The 13,094-nt window shown below is 46.8% G+C and overlaps 1 protein-coding gene across 1 annotated transcript in view; it reads right to left on the bottom strand.

Moving 5' to 3' along the window:
* Positions 1 to 11,986, bottom strand: part of COPS8 (COP9 signalosome subunit 8) — a 39,139-nt gene extending 27,153 nt beyond the window's left edge. Inside the window, exons 1-3 of the mRNA XM_077448241.1 lie at positions 11,825 to 11,986; positions 7,688 to 7,758; positions 7,557 to 7,605 (exon numbers count right to left, since the gene is read on the bottom strand). Coding sequence (XP_077304367.1) covers positions 7,557 to 7,605; positions 7,688 to 7,758; positions 11,825 to 11,902 — 198 coding nt within the window. The 5' untranslated portion in view covers positions 11,903 to 11,986. The remainder of the gene's footprint in view (positions 1 to 7,556; positions 7,606 to 7,687; positions 7,759 to 11,824) is intronic.
* Between the last annotated feature and the right edge of the window lie 1,108 nt (positions 11,987 to 13,094).

Below are 13,094 nucleotides of genomic sequence, written 5' to 3'. Positions count from 1 at the left end.
GAGAGGTAAGGGAATCGGATCCCTGACACTGAGGAGCATTAGAAGCGGAAACCATGGCCTGTTGGGCCAATAAGGTATTACAGCTATCACCTCTACTGCTTCTGATTTGAGTCTCCGCAGGAACTGTAGAATAATAGGAGTTGGAGGAAAGGCGTAGGCTTTGTTGAACCACCATCGATCCGTCAGAGCATCCACTCCGTAGGCCTGAGGATCCCGAAACCTGGAATAGTATCTTGCCAGTTTCTTGTTGCAAGGGGAGGCAAATAGGTCGACCTCTGGGACGAACCACAATGTTAGAATCCACCTGAAAACTTCTACGTGAAGGGACCATTCGTTGTTGTCCAGACTGACTCGAGACAAAGTCCGCCTGGACATTCTGTGTTCCTGGAACATAAGTTGCTGTAATGTTGACCAGGTTCTTCTGAGCCCAAGACATGATTGGCTCTACCTCCTGAAGAAGGGAGAGACTCCGAGTACCTCCTTGTCTCCTTATATATGCCACTGCTGTTGTGTTGTCTAGTCTGAGTAGGACCGAGGTTCCTGAGACCAGATGACGAAAGGCCAGGAGTGCCTGAAAGGATGCCATCAATTCTAGAATATTCGACACCGTCCCCCTGGAAGGGAAGTCCCAGGTGCCTTGTGCTACTTCCGACAAACAGTGGGCGCCCCAGCCCCTGTTGCTGGCATCCGAAGTTATTGTTATCCACGAGATGGGGAGAATGGAATGACAATTGAATAGGTTCACCTTCTGAAGCCACCAGGGCAGAGAGATTCTCATTGAAGATGTGATCCGGATAGGTTGAGTCTTGTCGCCTAGCCATTGGTGAAGAAAACCTTTTTGAAACGGTCTCATCTTCCATTGGGCCCACTTCACCATCGGAATCGTTGCCACCATGGTGCCAATAATTCTCAAGCACTGAAGAGCCGGAAGATGGGAGGCTGAGAGGGCCGGACGGATTCTGTCCCGAATTACCACTACTTTCTCCTCGGGTAATGAGATGGTACCCCTCACTGTGTTGAAGAGTGCGCCTAGGAATACCAGAGACTGGGAAGGAATTAACTGACTCTTTTCTAGATTCAGGATCCAACCGAATTCTTGAAGAGTGGAGATGACCTGCTCCTTGTGCACTAACAGACGGTCTCTGTCCTGGGCTAGCAGCAGAAGATCGTCTAAATAGTGGTGAAGACGAATTCCCTTGGTTCTCAATAGAGCCACTACGGCCAACAACACTTTTGAAAACACTCGGGGGGGATGTTGAAAGTCCGAACGGGAGACAAACGAACTGGAGATGTAGTTTTCCTACTGAAAATCGCAGAAACTGCTGAAAATCTTCTGCCACAGGGACATGAAAGTACGCGTCCTTTAGATCTATTGAAATCATCCAGTCGCCTGACTGGACTGACTGTTGTATTGTCGACAAGGTTTCCATCTTGAACCTTTCCTTTCTGATAAAATAATTCAGATGTGTAAGGTCTATGACTGGTCTCCAAGAACCGTTTTTCTTTTGGACCATAAAAAGAGGAGAATAAATTCCTCTCCCTCGTTGATCGTCTGGCACGGGTACGGCAGCGCCTTGAGCCAATAAAGATTTCACGTAGGCCAACAAGATCTGCCTTTTTTCTTCTGAGGCTGGAAGGGAGGTGGGAACAAACTTTAGTCTTGGGGACCTGCTGAAGGTCCAAGAATGGCCTGAAGAGACCGTTCTGACGGTCCAGAAGTCCTTGATTGAGGCCGCCCAGACATGCCGAAAATGTAGAAGATGAGCCCCCACCTGGCCTATCTGAGCGGGCCCAATCTCAAAAAGATTTGGTTGGTTCCCTCTCTCCTGTCGCACTGCTCTTGGCAGATTTCTTGAAGGATGACTGCCTTGATTTCCATGATCTAGAATATTCCCGACCCGGTCTATAGCTACGGGCCTCCCTGGCTTGCTCCTGATACTGTTTTTTAGGAAAAAATCTCTTCTGGCTTTTTAGACGTCTGTCCTGAGGAAGAAACCCCGATTTACCACCAGTGGCCCGGGATATGGCGCTATCCAATTTATTCCCAAAAAGGGAAGAACCTTCGAAAGGGATACGGCACCACACCTGTTTTGAAGCTGGATCAGCCAGCCAGGGACGGAGCCATAGGGCCCGCTTTGCGGTTACAGCCGAAAGCATAACCCGGGACACTAGGCGGATGATGTCAATCGAAGCCTCCCCCAGAAAAGCCGAAGCAAGCCGTAACTCCTGAATAGGAGAACTTTTAGCGACTTCCTCCGAAATGTTTCTGAGGGTATCATCCACACCGTCCGTCCAGACTTCCATGGCTTTGGACATTGCCGCTAAAGCCAATGCTGGCTTGCATGCCATACCGGCAGTGAGGTAGACTCTCTTTAAATCGGAATCAATCCGTCTATCTAAAGCATCCTTAAATGAAACTGTATCCTCCAAAGGAAGGGTCACATGTTTTACTAGTCTCATCACCGCTGCATCCACAAGAGGAGCCGATTCCAGATGCTTGACCTCATCCTCCTTAAAGGGATATAACCTTAGGACTTTTGAGAGCATACTATTCTTTTTCTCCACTTTACTCCATTCATCGGTGATGACCTCACCAAGTTCAGACAGAAATGGAAAGTTAAGACGCTCCCTTTTAAGTTGCTTAAAATACTTCCTTTGCTTGGAAGGATTAGCCACCTCATCTTCCCAGTTCAAAGCCTCTCTGATGGCCTTCACCAAGGGGGAAAGTAAAGCAAAATCAAAACCCACACAGGGACTATCTTCCTCAGATTCACTGTCTGAAGCAGCAGCTGAATGATGGCTGGTTAAAGAGGATTCCCAGAGCTCTTGAGCATGCGACTCCCTGACTGGTGACTGAGGTGACTCTGATTGAGGCACAGGGGTCTGATTGGCCCCGATCCCCTTGAGGGACTCCTTCACCACTTTTTCCACAAGGGATCTTAGTTGCTGGTCCGTACCCCCTCTCTCACTAGAGGCTTTGGAAAAGCAGAGGTCACACAGGGATTTTCCAATGGGAACTTGTGATCTGCATCCCCAGCAAGAGTTGATAACTGAGTGGCTGGAATGAGCCCTGGAGGAGCGAGATCGATCCTCGCTACGGCGCCCAGATCTAGAGGGTGAGCCGTGATGCTTAGACTTGGAATATGAGTGCCGGTGGTAAGATTTAGAAGAATCGCTTCCTCTGTGCGTTGAGCTGCGTTGCTGTTCTGATCTAGATGGGCTAAGACAGAGATAGAAGAGACATACAGATAAGGAAAGATAACAGACTGACTAATACCGGACCCCTCCCCCCCCCCCCCTTACTTCCCCCCCCCCCTTACTTCCCCCCCAGACAGTACCTATTATGAGAGGGCTGGCCACATAGAGGCGGATGTGATTCCGTATCTCTAAGGGTCTCCATAACTGCTGCAAAGACATATAAGTAAGGCTGAGGATGCTATAAACACACACACATGCCCACCCCCATCTTCCCAGAAGGCCACCTACCTCCACAGCAGAGAACCTGGACAAGGGGAAGTCACGAAATAACCTGCAAGCATTCCCAAGGCTTGCAGGCTATATCCCATGTTTAAATAAGGCGCCTTAATGACGTCATCACCGCGTCCCGTGCGCCGCTACCGCGCATGCGCGAATAGCGTCACTTTGCCGCTATCGCGCATGCGCGAACCAAGCCTCGATCCTGAGTCGTACTCGCGCATGCGCAGAACGAACGTATTAACGAAAAACCAGGAAGTGAGCGACGGCTGGAACGCAGGCTAATCCGACCGCAATGTCTAAACCCATATACCTATACACAGGAAAAAACGAACAGAAAAGAAGGGAAGAAGGCAAAGAACAAACACAAACTGCTGCCATGAAAAAAGAGGAACAATCTTACCGCTCCCACACGAACGTCTCCAGGCCGAAGGTAAGCAAAATACATACCGGACTTCTTAGGGCACAATAGGTCACCTGCTATTTAGCTGGGCTATCCGACCAAATGCGCAGCCTGCCTGCCAGTGGCTAGGCTCCTGGCTTTCCTCCAGCGCTTATATCCAACTGCCCACTCCATACCCCGCTAGTAGCTAGGGCTTAACGGAGATATGCGACAACTTCGTCCACAGTCGCTTTTCGGCCAAACCAACGACGGAACCGTGTGGGAGCAATCTTCAGGTAGAAAGACCATACGTCTGGTCCTACGGAGGAGGACAAAAAAAGAACACGGCCATGGGCAGGGAGCAAAGATTTATGGGAGTAGTGTCCTATAGGGTAGTGGAGGCGGGACTTAACCCACACGTTGCTGCCATGGAGTCTGTCAGGAAAGCTCGATTTGTGGGGGAAAAAAAAGACGTCAATTTTGTTTGGGAGCCACGTCGCACGACCGCGTAATTGTCAGTTAAAGCGACGCGGTGCCGAATCATAAAAAGTGGTCTGGTCTTAAGCCAGCAAAATGGTCCGGTCTGAAAGTTAATAATATTTTTACACCTTTTACATATATTTACACGCATCACACTGAAAAAAAGTGCAAAATTGAAAAAACCCACTTTACTTCATTTGTAAATAACTTTGCAATGCTTTGTACCAAAATGATATATTTTAGTCTTGTTTTTAACAGGACAAATGAAAGAATAAAAGGCACACTTTATATGCAGTAACACTATGTTTAAACTAACACTGCTCAAAAAAAATGCTTTTGTTTAGCTTTATTATGTTTAATTGTGTAAAGATCGTGAAAAAAATATTATTGTTGCGATAGTCACAAAAAAGGCCGTGTTTGTCCTTACAAAAACAATATATGTATTACGTTGTTATGCTAAAGTGCAAGTTCACCTTTACAGAAAAATCTTTAAGATGAACTTACACCGGACCCCCTCTCCTCCTCCACCAGCCCAGCTGACCAGCATGGAAGCAATCTGACATTATGAGCCCTGGTACAGCCACCTCACAGCTCCGGTACTTAGAAATCCTCAGCTTTCTCTCACCTTCTTAACTGCTGAGAGGGCGGGTTATGCAGGTTCTGACTGATCGGTGCCAATCAATCAGACCAATTAAAATACTCTTAAACATCCCTCCTGATACGGTATGTTTGGGAGATTAAGCTCTGGGGATTTCTAAGCCCCAGAACCGTGAGGTGGGGCTATACCAGGGCTCATAACAGCAGATCGTCGCCATGCAGGTCAGCAGGACTTGGGGGGGGGGGGGGGCGGTGTGGAGAAGATGAGGAGGGGGGTCCTGTGTAAGGGGGGGGGGTGTGAAGAGAAGGGGGTCCTGTGTGGGGGGGGGGGGTGGAGAAGATGAGGAGGGGGGTCCTGTGTAAGTTCACCTCACAGATTTTTCTGTAAAGGTGAACTTACTTACCCTTTAAGTAATGACAAAGTTATCGCCAAATGGGCTCATAGCAGAAATTTGGAAATTGCTCTGGTCCATAAGGGGTAATGAGGTGTGAAAGCCGAAGTGGTTAAGACTTTCAAAGTTCCAAAGCTAGATGGATTAGGGAAGCGATCCTTTATGCACATGACAGCACAAGTCTTCAGACTCTGTCTAAGATAAAGGCACATTCCACAAGATCTCCGATTACTTTGTGGACCATAAGACCCCTTTCACACTGCCACGCCCATAGCATTGGCGGTAAAACGCTGCTATTTTTAGCGCCGTTTTACTGTCGGATTTGCAGCGCATTTCGGCTGCTAGCGGGGGGCACTTTTTTCCCTGCTAGCGGCCGAGAAAGGGTTAAAACCGTCCACAATAGCAGCGTTTTCCCGGAGGTAATGCAGCGCTGCCCCATTGATTTCAATGGGGAGCAGCGGTGGAGGAGCGGTAAACACACTGCTCCAAAGAAGCTGCTGGCAGGACTTTTCCTGACGTCCTGCCAGCACACCGCTCCAGTGTGAAAGCCCTCATGCTTTCACACTGGAATGAATGGAGCAGCAGTTTGAGGGTGGATTGCAGGCGCTATTTCTAACGCTACAGCGCCTGCAAAATGCCCTAGTGTGAAAGGGGTCCAAGTGCAGCATTATCTTAAGAAGAGATCTCCAAAACTACTGTATGGTCTACAAACTGTGCTTTGGTAGAGTGTTACCAAGTGGAATTGATATCTAGCCAAGATTTGGCCTTTGAAAGTTTTACAGGTTGTATTCCCTCCCTAAGGTATGACAAGTTCTTGTTTATCATATCAGGTAGCTGTCCTGGAAGACGATTAGCAAAAAACTGTTACATTTACTGGTTAGAGTATTTCTGTATGTCTTCCATGACAGGGTCTATATTTCAAAACCATATTTTCTGCTTTATAGTTTTGCTTCATCCTAATTTTTCCCTCGTGCATACTGGTGACAGTCCTTACCTTTATAAGAAAGTGAGGATGAGGGGGGTGGTAGGGATATTAGGGCCGGCTCACACCAGGAATCTCACATGAACGTGTTGCTTGTGGAGCAGTGTGATTTGAGCCCAGTCATTTTTAATGATTTGAATTGCCTGGACTGCCTCAAAGTAGTGCATGCACTACAATAAAAAAAATAAAAAAAAAAAAAAAAATAAAAAACACTGCAACCAGATTGCATGGTACTTCTGTACTGCATTAGTGACCTACGAATGAGGTGTTAACATTGACATCCACTGCAGATGGCAACTGCGATGGGTTTTATACATGGTGCAAGAAACATGCACGGATTGTGGGATTCCCGCACAGCGTTCTGGTGTTAACGGGCAGTTAACCCTCTATTTTGTCTTCTTAGCCCTTGTACACACGGTCGGAGAATCTGTCGGAATGAGTCTTATCGGACCGTGTCGTCAGATAATCCGACTGTGTGTGGTATGAATCGGACTGATTCCGTCCGAATCTCCGTCCAACCCAATTTTCCAACTTGTTGGAAATATTTCCCGACCAACTGGGCCGGACGGACCTAATCCGATCATGTGTAGAGCATTTTCATTGGACCAAGTGCCACGCATGCTCAGATCAAATTCCTACATCAAAGCTATTGGCTACTAGCCTGAATGTAGTCCCATCACGTTCTGAAAGATCTGATTTTTCGTCAACTTGGCCCGACCGTGTGTATGCAACAGTTTCGGACACAATCCGTCGGACTAAATCCGACGGGCAAAATCCGATGGATTTGGTTGGCAAAATCTCTGACCGTGTGTACGTGGGCTTAGATGTGCATGTTTCCCTATGCAGCTACCATCTGATCTGTGTACTTTAGATGGCTATAGAAGAGAGAGCTGCAGATAAACAGGTACAGCTTAGGATTAGGAGGATTTGTTTCCTCGTTGTATATCACCTGGAGCTAGTCACTTCAGTGAGTCTTTCACTGTGAACAAGCATTCTATCCTTCATATAAAGAGATCAAGGAGAAAGTCCAAAAGTTTGCAAATAATTAATATTTCTATTGTCTTAGGTACAGCACCACCACATAACCCCCTTTTTCCCCCTGACATGACCAGAGAGCCCCACAATAGATTTGCTTTTGTAAATTTGCCATTTATAATAGTTTTCCCCTTGCTGCGCTACTTCGTGGCACACCTTGATAATAATCCGTTTTTGTTTGGGGGGGGGGGGGGGGGGTTAATGGAATACTTACAGATTTAACAGGCTGTGGGATCCTTTTCCACAAATAACGAGCATTATTCCTATAAAAAGGCACAAAAGCATTAAATGTAATTTATTATAAAAAAAACTTAATATAGATAATAAAGTAATGAAACCACTTACATATCATTGTGTAAAAGATACAGAACCAGCAGCTGGCTGTAGACGTTGGGAGTAGCCACACCTCCAGGAGCCTGGGCAACAGAAACAGATAAAAGAAGCTGAGCAATGTAGAGAAGGCAGTGGGAGATAATCTGAATATGCATATGGTAAGGTCAATGGGATCCAACACTCATTACCCACAGAGAGCAGAAAAACGTATTCACTAGAAACATTGGTTATGAAATCTGCTTTGTCTTTGCATGAAATTATTTTGTTTTATGTTTGCAGATAGAAAAAAATAAAAATTCAACGTTTAAGTATAGATAACATTTTATCTGTCAGGCAGGGTTAGGCCGGAGGTCAGCAACCTGTAGATCGCAGACAAGTGACTGGTAGATAGCAGTCTGGGCTTGCTGGCCCACCATTCCAGAGCATCAAACAGAATGCAATGCAGAGGGACTACTTATAAAGTTGGAGCTGTAGTAGGGAGCAACAGCCACGTAAGCCGATGCCTCCTCTGTAGTGCTGGCCCCTGTTCCATGTGGAGTGATACCAACTGCACTCCACCTCTTATTTCAGCTAGCGGTCTACAGAGTGGTGCCAGCAGCAGAAACAAAGATCTTCAGGTCAGTGAAACAATACACTGGGCATAATAGTATAAAGCTGCTTTCACACTGATAAATTGCAGTTTACCCACACGGCGGGTGCAGTGTACCCGCAGCTTTACTGTGCTTAGCAATAGACTTCTATTATCTCCTGCAAGTTTGGTGCACTTTCTGAATGCAGGAGTTTTGGTGCACTTTCAGAAAGTGCACCACACCTGCAGTATAAAGTAGAAGCCTATGGCAAAGCGTTGCTAACCCAGAAAAGTTGCAGATGTACTGGCAGCACTTCAGTGTGAAAGCAGACTTAAAGGGGGCTAAGAAGAGTAAGGGTTCATTTATATTTGCAGTTGGGTAGTAAAACCCCATAGTTAAGATTAAGGATGAGCTCCGGCGTGTTCGCATACGCCACGTGCAGAGCCCGCCAGGAAGTCGGCGCAGCGCTGTGCTAATCACAGGCAGTGAGACATTGCCCCGATGCGCGGCTGCAGAAATCGGGAAATGACTCACTGCCTGTGATTAGCGCAGAGCTGCGCCAACTTCCTGGCAGGCTCTGGACCTGGAGTATGAACACGCCAGAGCTCATCCCTAGTTGAGAGGTTTTGTATTATCTTCCCTTTCCCAACCACACCCTCTTAAGCTGCAGTGGCCAGGGGTGTACACATGTCACAGCAGAAGTTATACGCCCTGTCATGGTTGGTGGGTGTAGCACCTGCCAAGCATGACCCAATAAAGTGAATGAGGCCACTCTGCAAGCGCCCTGCAATGTTGTGCAGTATAAAAAAAACAAGGGGTTAAAGCAGGCAGCTCTGTATTGCTTTCTCATCAGTGCTTGACGTGATGAGAAGGCGATTGGGGGGTGAGGAGACAACCTATTTGAACCCATGATTGCAGTGCAATGCACGCAATTGCAACATGGTAGTACAGCAAATAGAGGTTTAAAGCAGATGTGAGGGGGCGACACTGTGCCTGGTGATCTTTGACTTCTCCCATGTTGAGGCAAGTCATCCAATGGGACAAATTGGATGATTTACCTCAAGTGCTCACTGGGTGTGTAGAGCATTTGAGCTGCAGCCCAGGCGACAGGATGCAATTTCTTGTCACCATGGTGACTTGGCGCCTGGGGTTTGTCGAGCCCTGCTGTACACTGTACATGTTGGGTAAGCAGAGAGCCGCTGACTGACAGTCATCAGATCTCTGCTCACGGAGCTGTGAGAACTGAGCCATCGGCGGTGTTTGATCGCTCGGCTCTCAGTGTTAGAGGTGCCGGGGGACAGATGCAGCATCCACCTAGGTAAGGATGATTCTTAAAAACCAACATACTTCTCTTTTAAAGATCTTCAGTGGCATACAGACAGCAAAAAAGATAACCGGGCAGAAGTTTTAAACCTTCCCCTATGAAAAGTTTTGGCTTTGAATCTACTTTAAAAGCTGAACCCCAGCCAGCAGTGTACATTAGAAGCTGCATCAAATCATATAGGACCTGCCTCATTTCCTGGCTCATTCCTCCCCATCCTGTCTGTCCCCTTCATTCATTAGATTTAAGCTCTTTCACTGAGGTTCAGCATCACATATGGGCGTTACCTAGGATAGTCTGCATTCAAACAAAGCCTAACTAGGAACATCCACTCCTCCAAACTGACTTTTAAACATCAAAGCATTTTAAAGAATAAGTTCACCTTTGTAAAAAAAAAAAATAATAATAAATGCACATGATTTTGGAGTGAATGGACTACAAGCTCAATGATCAGTGCATTTGTACTCCATTGAGAACTACAAGCTGGAGGCCGATGTGGCAGGCGGGCTTGAAGTTTATTCATTCACAGATCTCTATGAATGCATGATGCTGCTATGCAGGTGGAGAGAATCCCCCACCCGCTGTCATGGGGAGGGGGGCTGCTGTGAAGCAATATGTTATACCCTAACTAAAAGGTGAACCTATCCTTTAATATTTACATAACTCTTCTCAAGAGCCAGCCCACACCTAGTAGCTCCTTCCATCAGCCATGATCTGCCTGTATCGCATATAGGTGTACAGAGATTCAGTGAAGACATTAGAGGATTTATAATAAGGTGTGTAATAAAAATAGAAGGGAAGAGGGAAGGCAAAACATTAAAGGGGTTGTAAAGGTAAATGTTTTTTCACCTTAATGCATTCTATGCATTAAAGTGAAAAACCATCTCACAGTGCCAGCGCCCCCAGCCCCCCCCCCCCCCTTATACTTACCTGACCCCTCGAAAGTCCTGCGCTCGCCCCTCTTCTTCACTTAGCCTGGCCGCTGATTGGCTGGAGTAGATGGATTGAAGTCAGCGCAGCCATTAGCTCGCACTGCCGTCAATCACATCCAATTACGCGGCGTGCCAGGGGCGGGGCCGTGTGATACAGCGAGCGGCTATAGCCGCCGGCTGTATCACAGGAGCGCGCCCGCAGGTGCTTCTCACCATGCGAGGGAGCTTGCATGAATGTGAGAAGCACCTGAGGGAGGAAGCCGAGACAGCCGCCGAGGGACCCCAGAAGAGCAGGTTCGGGGCCACTCTGTGCAAAACGAGCTGCACAGTGGATGAAAGTATAACATGTTTGTTATTTTAAGGCAAAAAAATTACTTTACAATCCCTTTAAACTTCAACTTTAACCACTTGCCAACCGCATGACAGCTACAGCATGGCCGGCCAGTATGGGAGGACATCATATGCTGAGCGGCACACTCTGTGGTCGCTGTGTCCTTAGGTCACAGATCAGGGTAAAAGGCCATTAACAGTGGCCCTTTACCATGTGATCAGCTGTGTCCAATCACAGCTGATCATGACGTAAACACAATCCAGTTATCGGCATTCCTTTCCTCACGCTTACAGCTCGAGTAGAGCCGATAACTGGCTGCTTGTGTGAAAGAGACATCAGTGCAGTCCCATCAGTGCTGCCACTCATTGCCCACCAGTAGCAACCTATCAGTGCAGCCTCATCAGCGCACATCAGTGAAGGAGAAAAATTACCTGTTTATAACAAACTATGAAAAGGTTTTGTTTTTTTGTTTTGTTTTTTGGGGGGTGGGGGTGTTCAAGATTTTTGGTCTTTTTTCATCTGTTAAAAAAAAAAAAAGTGATTAAATACAACCAAAAGATAGCTCTATTTGTGTGACAACACGCAGAAAGCTGAAAGTTGGCCTGGGCAGGAAGGGGCTGAAAGTTGGCCTGGGCAGGAAGGGGCTGAAAGTTGGCCTGGGCAGGAAGGGGCTGAAAGTTGGCCTGGGCAGGAAGGGGCTGAAAGTTGGCCTGGGCAGGAAGGGGCTGAAAGTTGGCCTGGGCAGGAAGGGGCTGAAAGTGCCCAGTAAGCAAGTGGTTAAAGGTTAACACAGAGCACACACCTATCACCGCCCAGTAGTCACACAATGACAGATCCATTCTCACAGGCTGCTATGGAACACTGAGCTTTGCTATTACTAATCATTCTACTACAAATGTGTCCATAGTGTGAGTTCCCACAGCCAGCCCTCCCTGTACACAGGACTTCCACAGAGGAGAACGCACCCCTCCCCCTCTATGAACACACATCACACACCTCCAGCTCCTGTTCCTCGCACTGTTCTAGAAGCCTCTGATAGGACACCGGATTTTCCGCCATCACGGCAACTGGCATCTTCCCCGCGGGCCCCCAGGGCCTCCGTCCTGCACAGCAGCTGCACACTTCCGCTTCCGGGTGAGGGCACGTCAGCAGCGTCGCCTGTAGATTGGGTGATAGCGAGTGGGCTCTGATTGGAGGAGAGCGTGGAACGCACCCGCTTCCTCCTCAGAAGGGTTAGCTGGTGTTCTGTTCAGGCGTCCTCGTGTACAAGGAGGAGATGCTGAATGGTTTCATTTTCTAAAACACAAATACATATTGCATGATAATACGGGAGAATACAGGACACAATGTACATTCGCTGTGGAGATATTACAAGGGGGAGGGTGTTGTAGAGATAGTGTGTTACATCTCTGCCTACATTTTATATATTTGTAATTAGCAGTCATGGTGGGGCTGCTTCTGAGAGAGAATGTGGGATATCATGACATGTGCCCAATCACTTAGTCCTCTATAATGAGCCTTGGCATGTCAGTGTTTGTTTTCCAATCATTTTATAGCCTTAACCACTTCAGCCCCATAAGAATTTGACCCCTTAATGACCAGGTCATTTTTTTGCGATTCTGCACTGCTTTGCTTTGACAATTGCGCGGTCGTGCGCCATTGTACCCAAAAAAAATCTTTTGACATCTTTTTTTTTCCACCACAAATAGAATTTTCTTTTTTGATGGTATTTGATCACCTCTGCGGTTTTTCTTTTTTACAATTATAAACAAAAAAATAAAATTTTGAAAAAAAAAAAGATGTTTTTCTTTCTGCTATAATACATATCCTAAAAAAATGTATTCATCAGTTTAGGCCCATATATGTTCTACATATTTTTGGTAAAAAAAAAAAATCGCAATAGGCGTATATTGATTGTTTTACGCAAAAGTTATCACGTCTACAAACTACGGGATAGATTTAGGGACTTTTATTTTTTTAATTATTTTTACAGGTAATGGCGGCGATCTGTGATTTTTAGTGGGACTGCGACATTGTGGCAGACAAATCTGACCCCACATTACGTTTTTTGGGGACCAAGGACATTATACATTGATCAGTGCTGTAAAAATACACTTATCAATGTAAAAATGACACTGGTAGGGAAGGGGTTAACCCTAGGGGGTGCCATCAAGGGGGTGCCATCAAGGGGTTAAGCGTGTTCTAACTAGTGGGGGTGGGCTTAATGAAACATGACAGAGATAACTGCTCGTGATGACTGGGAGCA

Source organism: Lithobates pipiens, unplaced genomic scaffold (assembly GCF_037356315.1).
Source record: "Lithobates pipiens isolate NorthernLeopardFrog02 unplaced genomic scaffold, aLitPip1_a1.2 Scaffold_22, whole genome shotgun sequence".
Classification (NCBI taxonomy): Eukaryota; Metazoa; Chordata; class Amphibia; order Anura; family Ranidae; genus Lithobates; species Lithobates pipiens.
Note: the sequence above shows the minus strand (reverse complement) of the source record. Positions and strands in the feature narration are given on the sequence as shown.